General features: G+C 40.5%; 1 protein-coding gene across 1 annotated transcript; it reads right to left on the reverse strand.

Moving 5' to 3' along the window:
• Window positions 1–349: 349 nt before the first annotated feature.
• LOC104499141 (nuclear receptor corepressor 1-like) lies at window positions 350–21,958 on the reverse strand (the record flags this gene model as incomplete). Its single annotated transcript, XM_010142604.1, has 15 exons — window positions 21,778–21,958; window positions 19,947–20,086; window positions 17,658–17,853; window positions 15,782–15,964; window positions 14,607–14,720; window positions 12,358–12,414; window positions 11,866–11,918; window positions 10,728–10,794; window positions 10,148–10,320; window positions 9,265–9,355; window positions 8,554–8,732; window positions 8,036–8,090; window positions 7,144–7,245; window positions 1,128–1,217; window positions 350–563 (listed from the first exon to the last, which is right to left on the reverse strand). Coding segments are annotated over exons 1-15 (1,822 nt in total), but the record flags the coding sequence as incomplete, so codon positions are not given.
• Between the last annotated feature and the right edge of the window lie 665 nt (window positions 21,959–22,623).

The following is a 22,623-nucleotide window of genomic DNA, read 5'->3' on the forward strand; positions in this document are numbered from 1 at the left end:
AAGTTCTCAAATATCAGGCCTACTTATTTAACAACAGTCTCTGCGTCAAAGGCATCTGGACTCCACAGACCCATCACTAACCCCGCAGGGAGAAAAACTAGTTAGCACAGAAAGGCTGATCTGCCTATTTTTTCCCTGACATGGTTCTACCAGGTCATCTGATAACACACATGCTACTCCTGAAGTTACATTCGTGAAGTTTAACAGTACCACATAGCCACAAAATTATAAGCAGCCCTGAGAATAAAGATATAAACAGAAAAAACCAAAGTGCACAGAGAACAGCCTTATGTCAGTGAAGAGCCCGATGACCAGCTGAGTCCCCAGGTGTTCTATAAATGCTACTCACAAGGTTCTGGTGGCGGTGGAAGAGGTGGAGGAGGCTCTTCAGTGGCTGCAGCTGCAGCAGCATTTGCTTGTGCAGCTTCATTTGTCATCGATCTGGTGATTCTGCCCTTACGACGACCTTGACTATTGGCAGTTTTTCGTCCTCGAGGAGCAGCCTGCTCTCTTTCCTCCGTTTCCTCTGGTGCAACTTCAGTTTTGTCCTTTTCTTTGGTATTCTCTCTGGAAGTATTAAAATATAATTCACTCACATTCAGACAGCCACTACGGGCAGATATTCCTGAATATCAACATAAAAAACCCCAAACCAAACAACAAACCACAAACAGAGCTCCACAAACCCAAAAGACACCTTTAGTGAAAGAGAGTTCACTTACTGCCCACAATTTAGAGCTGCTAGAGAATAACAGAGACGTGATATTATCAACTTCAAAGAAAATATGAACGATGTGATAGAACGTGTGAAAAAAACCACAGAACTGGTAAGATATGAAAATTATTCTTTGCATATCTATTATGCAAAGAAATCATCCCAATGGCTTTTTCCATCAGTCTGATTAGTTCAGTAAGACATAGAAATTCATATGTCCAAAAAAAATTGTTTAATGCACAACACCCAACCTAGAGAGGAATAGTTTTCAAGTCCAGGTCCCACTGTCAGGCTAATGCAAATCCTGTTCTATTGCTGAAAAAAACCTGCAATATAGGGTGAATTCATGCATTTTCAGTACACAGACTTACTTAGATTCCTCCTTCTCATCCTTTTCCTCCTCATCTTTTTTTTCCTCCTCTTTTTTCTCTGCTTTTTCTGCTTTTTCCTCTTCTACCTTTTCTTCTACCTTTTCTTCTTGAGAAGGACGAGCAATTTGTTGCTGAAATGAAATGGGGTTTACATATTGTAATGCCTTATCACACGAAGGTGCAGCAACTTGTACTGGGAGCAGTGCAAACTCACGCTGCCTTACCTCCCACGTGATAGCACGTTAAGTTACAGTCACTGCACACCAGCCGACACAAACCTCCTCTGCCCAAACCCGTAACACCCACCTGCACCCTGCAATCACAATGAGCACCATGTCCCAGCCATTATCCCCCACACTCCAGCAGTCTCCTTCCCCACAGCGTGTGCGGTTTCTATACATGAGCTGCATACCCTCGATACCTCTCTACTTATTTCCCTCTTAGATTTCTCCTGGTCAGCTGCCCCGTTCAGATATGGTATTTTGTCTTATAAATTCCATGGAGGTAAAGGCTTCTTACACAGTGTGAGCACAGGGGTGATAACGAACACATACACGTGTCAGCGAACACGAGTGCTCCTGTACGCCAGACTAAAAATGAACAGCTTCGTTTTAAAAGTGCTTCAAGAGGTCTGACCAGCATCTTGTCTAGTAATGGTGTGGCTCCTCTCTAATTTTATTTTTAACGTGGTCAGTTCTAAAATAGTGAAACATGATAGCTTACAACTTGGAAGCAGAACATCTTGTAGCGTGAAAGTTACGGCCAACCCTAAGTGACCTTCTCAAAACTGTCGTTAGTAATTAAGAAAGATAATTGTTCAAAAAACTTGTTCTGGAATTTTAGACTTATGTTTCCAGTGAATTTACAGAAGGAAAATTATAGCCTAGATTTTATTTTAAAAAACCCCAAACTATGGTCTTTATTGAGATGATAGTTTTTTAAACACTGACACACAACAAAGTAATTACCATTACCCGTTACTATCTTAAGGAAAACGGCACAAAAGACTATTTCTGCATTCCCTGTTAAGGGACTCTCACTCCTCAGCTGTCAAAGCAATCAGATGAGGGCCATGTGCAAGGGTACCTCATTTGAGAAAGCACACAAATTTGATTTAAACTTTCCAGAAGACACAACCTGCTTCAAACAGGCATTAATAAAAAATAGCCTTGGCATTCCCTGTCTGACTTCACTGTTAGAGGTGGCCTAAATTAAGACAAGCCAAATATCCTGTGATGTTTTAAGAAAGTATTAGAAAAAATGACACTGCTCATACAGGAAAAAAGGATTAGGAAAGAGCTATCAAATTTGGCTACAGGAAAGATTTCCTTAAGTTTTAGTGATGTTATCCTCTCTAAATATATTTAGGAGCCTAAATCCTGCTTTTTGCCATCCACAGTGATGTATCTGCACAAGGTCAAAACATCTCGCTTTCCAACACTGCTGCATTTTTATGTCCGTCACTCTCGAGCAAATTCCTTCTCCTCCAGGCTAAAATAGCAAGCAGTTGTTGGCTGCCACTAAATTAACCGTGTCACCCACTCCCCAAATTCCCAGAACCCACTATATGAAGCAAACAGCAAATGAATGAATTCTCTCGATGGGCCTCAAAATCCAGCAACCCACATCAAGCACTCGAGCTTCACCCATACTGCCCGTTCCCCTGAGCAGCATCTGAAACGTGGTGATCTTCTGAGCGGCGCAGAAAAACCCACACCTCCCATACTGGGCACCACACGACAAGAATGAGGAAAGAAAGCCTGAGGCTGCAGACGAGGTTATAGTGGGCAGGACTCCAGTTAAAGGTAAGAGGAGAGGGAGGAGGAGGAAGAAAGAGCTCTCTTCCTCCTCTCTGAAAATAGATAGGTTTATTTAAAATGCATCATTACAGCTTAAATTCTGCTCTAAATATGTTTCCTTAAGAAACTATGGAATGTACAAGAAGGTGGGGAGTTGATTCCATCCACACAGAGGGAACCATCCACAGGAGTTTACACAGAAGGGGCTGAAAGGGTTAAACAAACTACCTCCAGCCAGTTCAGTCACCCATTCAGAACTACAACACCCAGACACCCTCCACTCAGATCTGGAGTGTGCGAAATTTGTTGCTCCCTACTGGGCATTAGACTCTGCAAGTCGACTTCAAAAAGCAGGACGGGGGTAGTATTTAGGTAACACTGCCAGACCCCCGGAGAGCTCGTGGCAATTCATGGAAAGACAGAACCACAACACCCGTGTTCCAGGACTGCAAAACCTCAGATTTCACTGAAAACTTCCTCAAAACAGGCTGGCTTTTCTGCACAGGAACCAGCCTTCCGGTAAGCGCAGCAGCAGGTGTCACTGTTTCACTAACAAAACCGAGGCTGGAAAGAGTCACAAAAAGGGCTTGTTTTTGACATTTTAACAATGCGAACTGGAGCAGAAAACCTACACACTAACCACTATCATCTTGCTGCAAAAGTTAATAGCATTTAAGATGCTGCCATTGCCTGGATATGCAAAAACTTCCTTCAGATCCACACTAAGATAAATGATTTCTACTATGCTAGATAGATTGGCCTGAAAAGCAAGGAGTTAAAACCTGCATTTTCAGAAGAAAAGAAAAAAAAGAAAAAAAAAAATCTCTAGTTTATATATAATCTATTCACAAATGGCTGCTGAAAATCCTCTCTTTTTGCCTGGCTAACTTCACATCACACAGTAAATAACAGGCTTCTCTATTTCACAGTGAATTTATTTAACATGCATAATCAATAGGTCAAGTGCAGGTTAAACACAAACCTTAAAACCGTTGCAGCCTTGGTCAGCGACGTACCTGCACATTCATCTGTTGACTGAAACTGTTACTGTCCAGGGAATGGGACGGGCTTTAACTCGGGGTACGACTCAAAAGGACAAAACCCCCAGCAGCAGCACCACCACGCTGAGCAGCGGAGCCCGCCTGACCCAGCAACGTGTTTATTCCAGGAAATGGTGTCATTCTGCCACTTAAGCTGCCGACAGCAGAGTTGCCCATCTCACATACAACCTTCTAATCTCACCGGAGTCACCAGAGGTAATCCCCGCCGAGCTCGGCTTGATTGGCCGTCACAGACGTGCAGCAAATTTCTGTCTAGTCAGATCACTGGCCTGTGCCACCTGCTGCGAAGGCACACGCTTGATCCACAGACACGCGTTTCTGCTGACCAGGCGGCCAGCCCGCAGCAACACCCCGCAGTAACACCCCGCACCCACCACCGCTTCGCTGCCACCTTTCAGCCAAAACCTTACCCAGAGAGCACCTCCTCTCCAGGACTTATTTAAGGAATTCTCTGCAGCCATGCTTCCTTCCGACATGGTGTTAGGAACTTTCTCAGCACTTGGAAAGTCCCATCTGCTTTAAGACACGCTCATTTAGTCACCTCTGTGAGCGTTCTGGAGCGGTTTAGGTAGCATTTTATAAAAGGTCCTTTCTAGACTTATTTGAGGACAAAAACGATCAGAACTTAATAAGCTTTACATCTCTTGACCCGCCTTAATCTAGCATTCGGATTCTCTAAAGTAAAAGCCCCCATACTGAAACTTGAGTCAAGTTGTACTCGCTCCATTCTCTGAAGGATTTCGACATCATTACCATGATTAATATCTTCTCCACTGCAATATTCTGCTTGCTTGCCTTCTAATTTACAAAAATATATCAACTAGCGAGAGTTTAAGCTGAAGCACCTGTTATTGGCATGAGCACATCTTGGAGCACATCATAAATCTTACGCGACTTGCGTTTGCCAATCAGCGAGGAAGTTTCGGGTTGCTACTCAGAGATATGAAAAATATCAGCTTCAAACAAAGTTGGGCTGCAGGAGGGAGAAGGGGGATGAGCTGCATTCTGCAACGGCAAGATAAGAGTTCTGGCCAGCAAGGCAGCTCAACCCGCTCAAGTTCTTTTTACTAGCTGCTAGAGACGTTGCTAATTAATAATCAATAAAACGAAGAAATGCAAACACCATTTTTGGTGCCATGTAATTCCTTTCTAAGCATTACTAAACACACTGATGACAACGTTTCTGAATCTACACTTTCAGAGATGGTAGTATTTCCCAGCTAGAACGTTTAGAGCATTTCCTCGAGTTTGCAAATACACCTCGACCCACTCTTCAGTCTGACACTTCGCCCATCACAGAGCACGCACTGAGCCTGCCTAGCAGTTGCCCAAAGTTTAGTGATCTCCTGTAGTACTTTGTGTGGATCAACGACAACCAGTTAAGACCTACAACTCTGCTAAAATTCAAAGAGCAAGTAATTTGAGTTGAACGAGTGATGGCAGCTTCTGTGTTCCAGCTCACGCATTTAGTTATTCCCATACAAACTGTTGTGCAGAGGAGCAGCTACAAAGGCAGGCAGAGCACCTCAGGTTTCCTTTCAGAGAGAGCTAGGCTCACGAATCTCTGCCCCTGTGCACAGGGCTGTAATTAAAAGCTTTCCACTTCAGATGCATTAGGCAAGGAAAGGAAGCAATTTATGCACTTTTTGAATTCTACCAGTTCCAACGATCTGAAGTTTAACAATGTTGAAAGACATTTAAATACACAGTTATGATCTTTTGAGTATCTCAAAACCTACAGTTACTTTGCATTACAGCTTCACCAGCTCTGTCTCCTCAGCTCCTAGAGCTCCTCTCAGTCTGTGGGGCGCAGAAGAGGCAGTCTGCTGCAATACGATCTCTTCTCTTACACCACCAGCCCGTAATTTAAAAGGTTAAGTACCACAGCACCACAGGACCAGAGCATGATGGCTGTGTCTAGTGAGCAGGAGCAACTTACCAGCTGAAGCTGTTTGCAGCAATTTTCTCTTATACAAAAAATACATTTACTGGGACTTTCAGAAAACATCCATCACTTGAAGAGGATTCACACGTCCTGAAGTGTAATATTTAATTCGCTGCTTTGCAGTTCAGTACAGATTTGAGCAGTCACAATACCTCAAAGTCCCAACAATTTTCTCTTTGATATCACTGCTGAGATATGACTAAATCCAATAATCTGCAACATTTTAGATTTTAAGGTGTGTGCATTTCTAAAACCCTGAATTGGAGAGGACCCTCCCCATCTGCCCCCATCAAGCTTCAGTTCCAACAAAGCTCTGGGTATTTCTTCAGCACACCCCATCTATACTGGTTTCTGGCTGTTAAACTTATCTTAAAGACACAAATTCAGAATCCTTCATGGTTACATCTAGGACTCTGTCCACACACTTTATTTCGTACCTGACCTTCTCTCCCAACCTCGGCACTGACGTTTCTTTCATTCTATTTTCAATACTTCCTAAATGCCTGACAGATGCAAGGGGAACCGGGATGGGAAGGGCAGGGAACACGTTCAGTGCATACACAGCACTGCTCCTGCCGTCTTTAAAAAACAATAAATGTCCAAAGTTTCTTTTTTGTTGTTTTCCAATGTCGACATCAACCCTGGCAGCCCCACAAACACACTTATATGGGTTTTGTAGGTAGGTATTGAACTGTTCTCTCCCCGTCCAGAGGCTTCCAGAAGAATACTTCCTGAATCAGTATCATTTTTTATTTGGACTAAATTGCATTAAATTGGTCTCTTCTTGCTATGAAATTCCAGGCTGACTTTGAGCCTGACCACTAAATAAAGATCACTAGTAGTTTCTGCTTTTTGACAAACATTGACATTATGAAGTGATTCTGCATTCTCCATGGCAAGTCACATGCTAAACCTAATTTCTGTTGGTTCCAACATAGGATTTAATGGTGGATTTAACTTCAGTATCTATGGGAGGGTCCTCAAATAAACTCAATTATATTAAAAAAACTCACAAATGTGCAAAGGAAGAAGATATTCCACAGAATTAATCTAAAACTAACCAAGAACACCCTCGAGGTCAGGATTATTAAATTTAAAATAGGAAAAAAAATGCAGAAAAGGAAAAAGAATTATTTTTCCTCTTCCCCCCCTCCTCATGCATACAGTACACCTGCTGAATCAGATAGCAAGACAGTTGTAAATATGAAACTACAAAACAACAATATTCAAGTGATGAATAAATTTAAGATACCTGGTTTCTTCCTCTGCGTTTACCATAATTCCTTCGCACAAGAGCTTTATAATTTTCATTTTTCTTGGTCAAATAATAATATAATACACAGTCGGGAACATTCTAAAGTGAAAAAGCAAAAAGAAAAAAAATCAGGTTTTACTCCTATAAAAAACCCTTTTTTAGTATTTAATTTCTCTCCACACTTAAGTTATTCAGCCCCTCTAGATTTGTTTGCTCAGCAGGGAAGTTAATTTGCACACAAATATAACCACATAACGATATATAAAATCATAGTGTTCAACGCAAGTCTGTATTTATGCATTTATAACAAGGATGTATTTATAACATCCCTCGGCTACTTCAGTTTGCATGATTTAATCGGTACGAGACAATTCGCATGTGTGAAAGCTTCTAATTATCACCACAGCCACGTGTATTCAAGATTCTGCTATAAGTCGTAACAAACTCCAAGTTTCTACTACTTCTGACATCAGTTGTAAAGACTAAAATCAGTTCTAAAGACAAATTCAGCCAGCAGCAGGATCCCACTGACTTGGAAGGCGGTACAAGGTGCCTTCGAGCCAGCACAGTGGCTCAGCAGAGCCAGCTGCGTCCTTGTCCGAGCAGCGAGAGAGGTAATGGAGCTTACCTGCTTCGAGAAGGAAGAGCAAAACTATGAGGTGCCGTTTTATTTTATCACTGTCAATGGGGTCATTTTGCTAACTTTTGTTAAGTTGTTTGCATGCACCGTGTTATCGATCAAGTATTAGAAAAACCTGTCAAAGCGCTAACATTTTCTGGATTTAAATTTTTTTTCCAGGAAGAGAAAATGACGCTGGGATAAATGACTTACATTTGGAAAGTTAGGGATCCTACCCTAGGCTCTACGTATACGAAAGAAAAGGCTCACCTTTCGTTCCAGGTAGGAAGCAATTAGACCAAAGTTCTTGGGATGTTGGACAAACCTTTTACAAACCAGAAATTATTTAAGTTTAACAACATAATTCATGATGCAATAAGCAAAGCAGTATTCCAAACAACCTGCTCCATCAGCAAACCTTTGAGTTACACTACTAGTCTAAACAACCCAGTTTTCACACGGTGCAAATTTAGAACTAAGCCCTTAAAATGAGCTATGAGCTGGGATCGTGAGATCACATACCTACTCTTCTCATTTTCATCTATCACGGAACTAAAGTAATTTTGAGATAAATTCTTATTTAGTAACTAAATGCATGTGAGCCTACTCGGCTGAAAAGTGAGTGGAGAAGTCTAAAAACTTTTGCAATGTTTCATTCATCCAACCATTATCAACTATTACTGAGCAAACGCTTCAGCACTCCCGATTTAAGCGATGTTTACTGCGGGGTTAGGTATTTAACCATCATCTGCAATGCAATAACAATAAGCAACAAGAAAGCTCATTACTTTTCCTTAAAAATCTCCTTCTCGTGGTCGGTCCAGACATTCATGAACTGTCTGTCTTTATAAACTTTCATGGGATCCTCCATCAGACCATTCATATTAATAAACTTCACTCGTCTTTGTTCTGCATCAAACATCATGGGAGGAATGACAGAGAGCTGCCGCATTTGTTTTTCATTATTCTACAGGCAAAGAATAAAAGAAAAAGTAAAGAATACAAGAAGTTGCTACTAACGTTTACAGTTCTTGAATTACACAAAGCTCCTCAAAGCCCCACCACAGTATAATTCACAGCTCTTTTCACCCACGTAACTCTTCTAGAGGTTGCCACTATCGCAGTGAACATTTACACAGCCAGCTAAAGGAAAAAGGGTCACAAATGATGAGAAACTAAAATGCTGCAGGGTTTTTAAAAGGAAGTTTTCACATGTCTGTTAAAGCTGTAAAAACCCAGGTTGTAGCAAGCCTGCAATAGCACAGACACCTGAGAAAAATCCAGGAGAGATACAGTTAAGAAGCATAACCCTTAAAAGTATTTGTAAGACCTGTTTTAAGCCAAACTTCACACAGATTCTCTTGAACCAGCCCGAAAGGCTTTCAGTTATAAAAACCCCAAACAAACCAAACAACCCCTCAAACAGACCTTTCACTGCCTGTAAAAGGATATTGAGTCATGTGCTGGGCTTCTACAGCAAACACAGACAACAGCCTCACCTCCTGCTCCGAAAGCCCATCGATGATTTCAGAAATCTCATGTTCACTTCTAGCAATAGTTGCTGAAAGTCCAGCCCCTCTCTGACCAACTCTAGAATTAGGAAAAAACAGAAGTACTAAGGATAAAGTGTATTTTCAAGTTTTGTACACATCAATGACAACCTTCAAAAGTCCTTAAAATACTGTTACTAGTCTCCCAGGTTAGTTAGGACTGTTCTTTAAGTAGGCTCAGCGAACAGCCTCTGCTCATGAACTGCAATTTCAAACAACCGCTCAGTTTTACAGGTGAATTTGCAAAGCTCAGCAAGAAGCGCATGCTTGAGTCAACATCAACCACTAGTTCTGCTGCAGGAAGGTGCTAGTTCTGCCGAGTACATGAAATGTTCAGTGGCACAGGATGATTCCTCTTAGTACACTGTGAATGACAGCTTTTTTTTTTTTTAAACAGGAAGGAAAACATGGAAAGTAAAAAAAAAGGAAAATACGGGTTTTGATGGCAGATCTAAAAAGGGGGATAGATAAGGAACAATTTGGACATCACTAAAGCAGTGCAAGAGGACACCAAACCACTGAGGCTGGCACTGCTGGCAAAGCTGATAGGGAGGGACAGGAAAGGGCAAGACATAAGATAGTGGATATACGAGGACAGTCAAGAAGATCCATAGAATGTGACGTGAAACTTGAACTTGACGCCATGAAACATGCTGAACAAATGAAAAGACATTTTACTTTACACTATAGGATAAACTAATACTCTTTTTTAAAGCATAAAGTGATGAACATAAAACTTAACCATTAAGTTGAACCAATGTTATTACAAATAATTTTACAACTTAAGTCCTAGGAGATATTTCAAACGAATATTTCAAAGCCATGGTAATACCTCTGGAATCGTTCTTGCTGCTCTCTTTGCTTCCGGATTTCTGGAAACTGTTTTTCATAGTACTCTCTTGTTTTGCTCTCCTTAGCTTTCCTGCGTGGATTATTTTCTATCCTGTCAACCTTTTTCTCCCAGGCCTCCATCAGCTGATCATAACGTTGACAGATCTTCTGCTCCTGTTAAATTCCAAAAGTAAACCTTTGACTACACAAAAACACCCCTCTTGTGTGTACTGGTCACTCAGTGTAAGATCCCAGAATGAACAGACATATTTTTGCTGCTCTAGTGGCTTCCATTTTGAAGATGACATACACCCAATTTGCAGCAGAGGGAAGGTGAGGAAGTGTATATAAAAACAATAATAAAAGCAATCTTTCAGACACCACCCAAAAGAGCCTTTTGACTTTGTATGTCACTTGCTGTAACAGCATGCAAGAGGAAGCACTAAGTCAATTAACATGGAATTTTAGCTTAGGATCTTATTTTTCATATCGATAGGATTTGACATGTTTGGGAATGCGAGACAGGAATCCAGACAGAAAACCAACCGTGTGCTCTTTTTACAAAGACATGGCAGTATTACCCGTTGTTTTCTTGCATGATTTCTTCTTTTAAAGAACAGTATTAGCTTTTTCCTCATCACCTGGTTTCTGGAAAACAAAATTAGTACAAAGACATGAACTACATAAGAGTTGAGCACTTCAAGACTACTCAGCAAAGCCCCTATGGATTCTGGAGGCAGATCATTATTATGAAAAATATTTTCAGGAGGTAGGAAAGAGGGAAAATTCCTGATGAAGCAATGGTCTCATACTGCATTTTATCAGAGAGAAGATTATTGAAGATGGCTGAAAGAAGCAACTGAGACACAAAAGCTTCCAGTTTCCAGTTAGGTGTCCTCCCTCACCACAAGAGAGATAATATGCTAAAATGAGGAAATTTGGCTTAAGATATTATGCTTTGGGGAAAAAAAATATTTTGTAACTCAACCCTGAAGTTGAAAGTATTACTTAAAAAATAAGTACTTTGGGACTGCTATACAGCTACATTTGACAAGTGGAGCAAGAATTACTTTTTGAAGAGAAGTTTCTAAAGGACAGCCATCTGTAGGATTTTTTCTATACTCAGAGAATGGTAGTAAACATTACAGCACTCAGTAATATGCAGTAACTCACTGCATCTCCTCACATCTGCAACTGACAATTTATTTCTTCTTTTGTCAAAACCAGTAGTACAGAAATTGGCTATGAACAAATCTTAGGAACAAAGTAACATTCTTCCTCAAATCTGAACTGAGATAACCATATCACAGCAGTAAAGTTTGTCTCAAACCCACCAGTATTGAGTCCTATGGTTACTGACAGGGGTTACTTTTAAAATGCTTCTTCAAACAGGCCATTCAGGAAAAGGTGACTAGACCTATCTAGGTGAAACTGGGTATTTTAGATTTTGAAAAACACACAGGTTACCAGCTTGAAGGCAAAAACAAATCATAAAACTTAAGATGGAAAGTTCCGGTTTCCCTCTGCCTTCAGTATATACAACTCGTGTCATGCTGCACTCTTCTACAACACAAATTGGAAAGCCACGTGGACTGGAGGCTTTTAACGATGGCGAAAGTTCACACATCCTATTTGGAAATCACAGCAATGAAAAACCTGAGCAAATGCTTCAGTCCAGATCCCTTAAATGGCACAAGGACAAGATACTCAGGCACTTACGTTTTGATGTTTTCATGGTAGACCTTTGTGTCTGACGGTTGGTTGTAAAGTGGCTACAATTTTGGATTAGAAAGGTATGCTTAGTACTTTTCAATGTATGTAATTCTAAACATATACACAATATATTTAACAGTACTTTAGTATTCTGACAACAGTGCACTCAACCTGAGATCTGAAGGGACTAGAAGCTGTTCCACGCAAAACACAGATTTCATTACTTCAAATTACATCATTATAACTACTTACGGATAAAATAAAATACTGTTAAGTGTATTTCAAGCTGTTATCTCAAATAGATTCAAATCCATTTTAAAAATTACATTTGTGCAGCTAATCAGTTCACTCAAGCCCCAGTTCACCAGTGCATTTAAACACACATTTCTTCTACCCATAAACATAAAGATACATCTGTTGACCACAGCAGAATTACAGCAACTGGCAACACAGGAACAGAACAACAGAAAAGAAACAAATCAAAAACCCACAACTTACCAGTTCAACTTTTGGACCAAGACCTTCAAAAATCTTGTGAGCTTCTTCTGCTTTTTTCTGCAAATCAGATGGTTTTGTATAGTCTGTCATCTGAAGTTAGTGACCAAAGTGCCTGTGATCTCTTTCACTTACGCTAACTGCTAAATCTGTCTGACCATCCTACATCCTCCTTAACCTGTTGCTGCGATGTTGCCTCAGCAAATCGAGAAACCTGCACTTGAATTGTGCAGTTACTACAGTCTCCATGTTTGTAAGCTGACAGAGCATAAATGCAGAAACTGACCTCTGCAGTTCAAAAAGAACATGCATTTATTAAATAATACAGCAAATAATTAAGAAGAAAGGTGTCGAGTAAACAAAAGTATCACTAGCTTTGAGAAATGGGATTATGAGACTAAAACGCTGCAACTGGCAAGGCTGGGAGTGTGAATCAATGTGTACGCACACACACACAGAGAATGTGTCAAAGGTCCTCCTTCCCCCACACTAGACAAAGACCCCAAACTAATTCTGACCCTAAAGGAGGCAGCACTGGATAAGACAGCTGGCTTTCACAAATTCACGCTATTCCAAAGCCCTCTGTCAGCAGACAAGGCTATCGGGAATGACCCAGCGTACTAGCTAGAATTTGCTTCTTTACCCCCAGCAGTTGTATGTGCTAGCCCAAGAGATCTGGAAAGAAAAACGTAGGAGAAACTAATCCATAAAGCAGTTATCACCAGAAAATGTTCTGCTAAGTTCTAACCTCTTTCCATGTAATTTCACTCTTGAGAAACTCTTTGGAACTCACAGCTGTACAAAATAATTATATATCAAAGAAATATTACAGCATCACCCTGGTAGAATATTTTTTCTGGTCTTAAAACATACAGGATTCACAAATGCATCAAGCTTGGTAATTCCCTTGTGTACAGAACACCATATGAACCCCTGCACAGACAGAAGCAGCCAACAGATCACACTACACCAACCCGCTACTCCATCCCGGACAACATAAAAACGGGTTTCCCCATCCACTGGCACAAACACAACATAGGGAATGCAATAACAAGTTCAGAATTCTGCTGTAAAACCCACCTGTAAGCAGAGTTAGCAGAGAAAGCTGCACAGCAGCCTGCTAAGGTGTCTTCAAATGCACATAGTTTTGCCTACCACCCAACGTGCAACTCAGCTTGAGAAAGCCTTCTAGGGTGATTGCACAATTTTAATGATTTTTAATTACATTAGAGTGTGGAAGAGGTTTAGGTTTAGAGGTTTAGGTAAAACTGGTTTGTAACCAGAAGTAAACATATTGCTCTGCATCGGTGACATCAATTTCTGTAACATAATAATTGTCCTAATGTCCTTCATTAAGTAAATACACTAAATTTCACAGACAGCTGAGGGAAGGGGAGACCAGGCTGCATGGATCACTTGGGACACAGTTCTGCTGCTTAAAAGCATGTGTTGCAGCTTTTTACCACCTCAAATCGTCAAAAATAGTCTATTGTAATAGAAGTTAGCTGTTCCTCTAAACTACAAAATAAAATTGGGAAATTAAACAAACACATACCACCCTCACAAAAGATCGTATCGCTTTTAAAGCCAGCAGATGTACAACTCCCTAAGCTCAAACTGCCAGGAAAAAAGGCAGGAAGCACTTTGCTACTGTTGGCAATATTACTGAGCTCCTGGACTTTCCTCACCACTTATGTAACATGAGCTCACAATTCACCTATATACTACTACTTCCTACCTTTCTTATCCAAATAACTTATTTATCCAAATGTTAAGTGCTGGAAGTCACAGTTTCAAAAGGCGGCACAGACTCTTACAACATACACAGTTTTTCTCCTTCATCTAATTCAAATACTTGGCCTTCAGCCAAGCTTGTCAGTATTTATCTCAGGAAAAGAGAATTCAAGATAAATTTCTGAAGCACTTTTTAAATATCCATCCATCTATCCACATACACACAAACATCTACACATGTGTGTTTAGAAACACCCATATCTGTCCATCTCAACACCCAGAGAGGTGTTTCCCTAGACTGCTTACAGGATGGAAGGAGGATCCTGTCATCAAGAATAAAAATGTCACACAAATGCCTTTCATTGAAAAAAGGCAAATGAGTATTAAAAGAGGGGTGAGCGAAACAATAAAGCAGGAGAAGCAAAAACTGCCCCACAGAACTAAATTAAGACATAAGGAAGTTCAGCACATTCAGTCAGATTCACAGCTACACTCTGTCAACTGAAACACGCACTTACCCGATTTTCATCGTAAATAATTTGGACGATACTGCGGTGCTTCTGTTCCACTGGAGGAGGGGAGACAGGCCTCTCTGGCTCTGGAGGCTTAGCAGCTTCTTCTTCAAGTTGTTGCTAAGAGACGAAAGAAAGAAAATCAGCCATCCGCACCATGTTACCCTTACAAGTAATTAGTCACCAGAGATACAACATGCGTCTGATCAACAGTTAGCACTGCCCCCTACTTCTTCTCCTAACTGACAAAGAATGAATGAAACAGTTTTAGTGCCAACAGGAACTATTTTTTGTACTATCAGTAAACCAAATTAACTGTTTACAAGACTCATCTGCATTGAATCGGACTTATTTCTGCTTGATATTTAAAGCCACTATCACATTGTAATTTATCACTCGTTAAACAAAAATATCAACTTTAGAGAACAGTTACACCGAACCTGCTTGTAATCCACAGAGCTGCCTTTCTACACTGCAGATATTCAAGTGTCTTTATTGCTATCTTATTGCTTAAGGTGGTACAGAAGTCCTTCTAACACTCCACAGAGAACATAAACATTCTTCACAGCAGAAATAAACCACTCCACATGTATTGAAGTTCCAAGATTGTTGCAATCCCAACCAAGCAAAAAATACCAACAGCAAAAAACCCTATAATATTTTCCTAGCCACTACACTGCTGTGATTTACTTTCACACCAAATAAATCTGGTTCAGCGACATCTTCATTTTTTAATTGCAAATACCCTTCATCCATGCCTGCCACAAACATACAACAAAAGTTCTGATCCATCCTGACCTACAGCACTGGCTACAATACGTTATATTGCTGCACAGGGATTCCAAATCTAAACTTGTTGCAGAATGCCATAATAAATAGGTCAAGTTATTGCAGGCAACAGCAACTTCATAATTTTTTTTTAAAGCCAAATCACAGTACACATGTGCACAAATGAACCTTTCTAGACATGTGCATAGCACTTGCTGATTTTGTGGAAATGGGAAAAAACAAGAGATAAGCACCCAGCCAGCTATTTAGTGACACCCTTTTTTGGTTTTCTGCTGAAGGTCACTTTACAGGTCAGTAAAATCCAGATGTAATTAAATGCTTCCACCACCACCACATGAAGTTTTTCCACACTTTTGGCACTGGCAGATAACAGCAGTGTCTGCTGCGCTTACTTGCTTTTTCTTCAGTTTCAGGATTTGCTGTTCAACTTTTGCAATTTCGCGATCTACGCGGTCCATGCTCTGTATCAATTCTTCCTTTGACAGCTTTGAAGGTGAAGCATTTTGGTCCTCCCCACAAGGCTGACCAGAAATTGGAGAAGATGGTCCCTCATGCTTTCCTCCAAAAGCTGGGTCCTTCCATGGGGACAGGAGTGAAGGGGTAGATTGAGAGAAATCATTACCAAACTAGCATGCGTGAATTAAAAACAATTTCCAGTTATCTGTATCTCTGTTGAGGAGCTACCTAAGTTAAAGTTTAGTATTTTGGTTTATTAATGCTCTAAATATTTTAGAATTAACGGACAGACCATTTATGATACTGTAATTTCAAAGCCCACCTTTAAAAATAGCAGAACACTTCAATGTTTACCTTGAAAGCAAAACAAGATTCAAAAAATATATCTCCATAAATACAAACAGTGTCTTTTACATTTAAAGGACGGGTCACTTCAGAGCCACTCCTCAAAACTCTGCACATAGATTGAGAGGATATTCTTGAAGATGACCATGACCAGTACAAAATGACCATGATCTGACAAAGTACACCACGAGTTGGCTGTGGTTATAACTATTAAGTTCTCTTGAACTGAACATGACTTAAGACAGGTCACTATCCACCTGGCTTTGGTTTCTTTTGGCCTTTGTTTCTTCGCCTGTTTCCCTGTTTCCCAACAACGTATTTCAACATGCTTCATGTTCTAACACCAGCACTGCTCCACCCTGTCTCTGTGTATGTCCTCAGACCAGCACGCTCCATCACTGCGCAGCTGGGCAAGGCTAGCTCAGTCACACCGCCCTCATGGAGGCCAGTCTGGCTGAACGATGATGGGGCTGAACGTCACTTCTCCTCAGGATTAGAGCAGGCTGTATTTCTAACTTGAGACAGTAGATTGCTATATGTAACGCCTAGAGAAAAATTCAGTTCCATGCCAGCGTGTTAACAGGGCATGCCTTCGCTTGGTTCCTCCAGCCCCCTTTTATCTTCTCTTTGCTATGTAACAGAAATCACATGCCAACATCATGTTACTGCACTTCACAGACAGTTTATTCACATGATAAAAGCAATGGCAGAGAGAAGGCAAGACAAGTAATCAACTCTTCAGATATCTGGTGCCTCTTAACTTTTGAATCCATATGGTGAAATTTTTCTTTTCTGACTTTTGAGATTTGAGTGCCCCCCTTCAGCAGTCCCACCCACTGTGTACCACCTGTGTCGTGGGCGAGGCTGTGTGTGTGTGAGGAGAGAGCAAATATTCACCTAAGAGACATTTGGCTGCTTTATACAAATCACTCTCATCAATATCCAGTATCTACAACAGACAATATCCACACCAAATGGGACCCTCCTAAAACGTTTACCCAAAATAAGACAGTGACAAGTATAATTAGTGTTATGCAAATAAGCAGATTCATTTCAAATGCTTAGAAGGGAAAGGGGGTGGAAGGGAGTACTTTGACCATTCAGTACAAATATTCATTACAGAAAAAACAGACTTGCGTGGATTTGCCAGCAGCTTTCCCCTGAAAAGCAGAAATCTCTCATGCACTATACTATGGTCATTTTGCAACTGAGGTTTTAATGACTTAAGAGTACAGTGGCAACTCAGAGCTCCAGTCTCTTTACCATGTTTTAGGCAGACTCACATTCTCTTCTTTTTAAAGAAGCGTAACACTGACTCATGACCTCAGTTTGTGATACTGTGTAAAATTACATTTCTGGGATTAAAGAACCTAAAAAAATAAAATTATTACATAACCAAAAAAATGCACTAGCTCACCACAACACAGTGAGTTACACCTTCAGCATCACAACAGAAAGTGGCTTTACCTTTTTAATATCTGCAGATCTCAACCCTTCCTGCAGAGGATGTACTAAAGGCAAGACAGTAGCTGCACTGACACGCTGAAAATGGGAATCAGAGACTTGTTCAAGACGTGGTCGCTTAGATTCCAGTGAATCATGGTCTGTCTGAGATGGACCTGGATGAAATTGCTGTTCATATCCAGTTCTCCTTTCCTGAGGCCTAATATACAGAAGAGAGAAACTACTAAAATACACATTTTCCATACAAGAAAACTATTAGGTGTTCCTCGATGCTTTTGAAACATAAAGGAAATGCAATTCAGTGAAGCTCCTTCTAAGCAGTAAGGCAGACAAATGTTTTTAAGAGTGATCTTCCAAACATACAACAATTAAAATCCATTGAAAAGGAGAAAGTTAACTTGGATCTTGAAAGACACTGTTTAAATGCATACCTGTATTACAAACCAATGATATTGTTCATATCAAAGCTCTGATTCAAATTATAAACAAAAAACGTAAGTATAAGACTATATTCCACTGAACAGAGATGGCCACAACAGCTCCACTAATTAATTTTTGCAGTCAAATAATTTTTAAGTATACACAGAATGCTTGAAATGAGCCATGAGTCTATTTGGCATTTGATCTCAACTAAAATGCTACTACATGACAGAAACAGTCATTGATTCAATCCACCAGTTATTTAAAAACTCCCCCTTCTCAGAAAGATGCAGCAGCACAGTATCACTACCTTCTTCACAGTGCAATGCCCAGGATGTCCATAAAACACGCTTCAACATCTTCCTGTGAAGTGCCACTGAGAGGTGATGGTAGCTCCCTGTATTTTGCCAGAACTACTGAACGAGCTTTTGCAAATTTACAGAGTGTGTTGGGGGAATCTACTTCTCCTATAATCTGAAGCGTTAAGTACTCTAAAAGCTACTATCATCCTCAGCACTGCAACAGAACCTTACTGACGTTTTGGTGACACAAGATGAAGGCAATATGCAAGTCCCAGAATTCACTATCATCAAGTTATTTCTGGGAATATTCTAATGAGATTTTAAGCTGGACTAGTATTTACATAACGTCCATCACCGGTATTTGTTCAAACCCAAATACCTCAGTTACAGCCAAAATAAACTGCAAGCAGTAATCCAGCATATAAAGTTGCTCCTAGCAGACATGCTTACTAAGAGTCCAAGAAGAAAAAAGAGGTTGTTACAAGCAATGACACTTGCTCAACTGTACATCAGCACACTAATACGCTGAAGAACTGAAGCGCACGGACCATACAGCAACCTCTCCCCTAAACAGGAGCACGCTCTTGCTGACTTACTACAATCCAGATAATCTTATTCTGATCTGCACTGGGTTTTTAATTTCTAAATTTGGGTTTCAGAGTACATCCAATATTCCTCAGGTGTGCAGCCAAAGGAATGCTTAACAGAGTCAGAAACTTTCTTGAACCTACCGACCTTACAGTACTAATACTCCTGTACATTAGAACATCCATCAGTATCCACCACGAAGTCACCCATTTCACTGAGAAGATATTACCAATCTGAAACTAAATTACAGCACGCGATTCACTGCACTTGTCCTCTGTTACCCTACTGGACCCAACTCAGTTGCATCTACTTACCCAGACAGGAATGGTACACGAGACAGACAAAAAGGGTGTTGAGAACAAACGATATGAAGCTGTCAAGCATCTTGCCAAAAGGAGCACACTCTGATTTAGTCATCTGTGCCTAGAAGTCCACTTTGTGCCACGTTTCAGTGTTTTACAATTCTTACAAAGTCAAATACCCAATTAGCTCAGCCACACAGACACAATCTGTTGAATAAGCAAGCCTGATGTAGAAAATACAACAGGTAATAGTCACGCTGTAACAACTCTTGCACTTCTCACTTCTGCTTGGCAAGATCAAATTATCCAAAGGTACAAACTTTACATGCTTTTACCCTGAACAGCATTAAAAAGTTTGCAATATGCACTTGGAGTCTCAGAAGTTTACTGACAGTGCTGTTCAGAGGTGTGGGAAAAGCAGAGCAGCCTGCCACTTCTTGTCTGCGAAACAAATGTATTAGATAAGCCAAAGGGACTGAGGAATTACCCAACAGCTACAACACTTGGACACAGGAGACCAACACTGTTACAACAACAGAGCGCCCATTAATAAAGCCAAGCACTTAGACAAAACCTGCGAAACTCAAAAACTTTTCTATTAAAAAGTTAAAGCTAACTTCACAGAAAGCACAGACTCCTGGAAGACTCGTGATCGCACACTTTAGAACCCGCATCCTCACCTGTCCGAGCCTGGGTGAAACTCCGAAAGCAAGGAAGGCCTGCGCCGAAGCTGCTGCTGCTGCTGTTGCTGCTGCTGCAGGAGCTGGGTTGCCTGACTGACTTCCAGGTGAGACGAACGATAGTCTGGAACTGCAAACTCCTAAAGGAAACACAGGTGGGATGTTAACAAGAACAGAGGTGCAGAAGACAGGGTCAAAAGCATTGGGTGTCATGGAGCGATCACGTCCAAAGAAACTAAATACAGACCAAGATCAGGTCACCGGAGCCTTATTCCAGCCCAAAAAATAAAGTTTGAAAGTGGCAGTTCAAAGTTTTGAATGAACTTTAAAGAGACTAAACACTTCGGCTAAGAATTCCTCCTAACTTATTAACAACTTCCAAGAGAACACAAATGAGTCAGCAGCAGCAGAATACCCTTTAGAAAAATATCCTTTAAAATCAGTTTAGCACATCCAGCTACAAAATGGTAAAATGAGAATACATTTTAGCAACGTCAAGGCAATTCCTTCTGTTATCACCTCAAGACATTTTTATATCAGACTCTATTAATTAGAACTAAGAGTCAGACAAGATGCATCTTCCAACTGATTTAAACCAGGTGAGGTACAAGACAATTTATTTGCATGTATGGGTCTTCAACCACTCGCTTTTAAAAACCGTATGCAGCTGGCATTAACCAAAGAGAAGCTCCACAAGACACGCAATAGGTCACATTAGAAATTATCTAAAAATAAATACAGAGCGAGCCAAAAAGCTCCAATTCTTGGATTTCCTTTTGCAAATATGTAAGTAGAACAAAACATCTAAAGTATCTGTAGCAAGAGGAGAATTTCATTAAACCAAGGGAAACCTGAGCTGTTCTAAAGCCAACAGCTAGTCCTTGCAGCCTACCAGAGCCCGGGAGGGCACAACAAATGCTCAGCAGAAACGACCAAGTAGAAGTTTCTTAGAAATCCATTACCCCAGTTCTGGCTGCAGAACGCAGCTAGCTGGAAGCACTAGTACTGCTGCTTCGGAAAAAAATCAGTGCCACGCAAGTTTTTACAGTTCAGGTTCACATTCCCCACCTTGCACACAGATTTTGTCAAGTGCTAAGTTTATAGAGCCCAGTACTAGAAGACAAACACAGAAGAAGGAAAGATGATTATGGGTTCACTTCCTGTGCTCTTGGGCCTAATAGCAGGTAATTCCCCATAAAAATCTAGTACCCACAAATGCCCCAGGAGTCCAGTCTCTCAAAGAACCGCGTACACCCAGAACACTGCATTCCGATTAAATGTGTACCAACTGCAGACTGGTTATTTCCACATTCCTGTAAAATTACTGCTATCGACTCCACCACATTTATGTGGACAAATACAGTGTGATGATTAAAGATTAATAAATTAAAGCAAAACTGCAACAAAAGTTTAGGACCATGATCCCTAGTAAAGTTCTTCAAACTACAAGAAACCAATGATAAAACCAGGAAGTTTATTTTAATTCCCCATTACAAACATACAGAATTATAAAATTCAGTTTTCTGTCAAAAAACAAGTATACATATAGATACATACATAACCTTACAGAGGCAAAACACAGTGCTTTCGGTATTAAAAAAAAAAAAAAAAAAAAAAGAGGGCAAACCAAACCAAACCATTCCCAGCCATTTACCTAAGCAACACTGGCAGCAGCTCTCCTCTGCAGGGCAAATTGGTCTGCAGCTCCACTGTCTTCAAATGTGAACGACTCGTATTACATTGGTTTACAATAAAAAAAATAAATCCCATTTGGCAGAGCAAACACTCGCGTTATGCTCTTGCTAAATTTATAGTCCTCAAGTCTCCTTACCTGTTGGTGCCGGGTGCTAGGAAAGGTGTACTGGACAGAGTGAGTAGGATAGCGACTCTGTTCTGTGCTGAATGCTCCTTGGTTAGGAGGATAGCCTGAACTTGACATTATCAGAGAAGAAGTCTTCACAAAGCTGTGAGATCAAGACCAGCAAGCAATCATGTTTCTAGGAAACCGCCTAAAGGAAAAAAGATCACTGATAAGCACTGAAGTACCAGATGTACTCACAATACATTGCAGCCATAGTCACCTAAGCAAAACAACCATTACCAGTAAAAGCTTTTTCCTGATGTATTTATTTAATAGGTTATTCTAGTCTGAAACATGTTAACGGGTCTTAAATGGGCTCAAAATGAGGCATGTCAGCATTGTCTACACAAAGATTTGAGGATTATATTGTTGCAATACACCATTTTGCCAGTTACCAGTTGGACCAGGAGGATTTTAAAAGAAAAGCAAGTCACTTTAAATAAATATTGAGGAGGTTATAATAGTTCACAGGTGGACTTTTTATTTTCGGTAGATTTCTTCAGCACAGTATGAAGCTCACTTTTATTTCTTTCACAGAGTTTTCACATTATGTGGACTGTTCTTTACTTCCAGGTTCAGGCGGTCTTAGGGCTGCTTTGCTCAATGCCACCTACAGTTCACTGAACCAGAGTGCATTAGTCAGGCCCTGAAACACTATTACCACCGAACAGCAACTTTACAGAAGCAGTTAGCAGAACAGGCAGTCACAGAGAGAAAACAGCGCTGTTTCAACTGACAGCGTTGTTTGTCTCCTGTAGGATGCCAGAAACTGAATATACTATGAAGCCTTAGAACAATCCTGCTTAGTTGACATTC

This window comes from Buceros rhinoceros, unplaced genomic scaffold, assembly GCF_000710305.1.
Source record: "Buceros rhinoceros silvestris isolate BGI_N320 unplaced genomic scaffold, ASM71030v1 scaffold39888, whole genome shotgun sequence".
Classification (NCBI taxonomy): Eukaryota; Metazoa; Chordata; class Aves; order Bucerotiformes; family Bucerotidae; genus Buceros; species Buceros rhinoceros.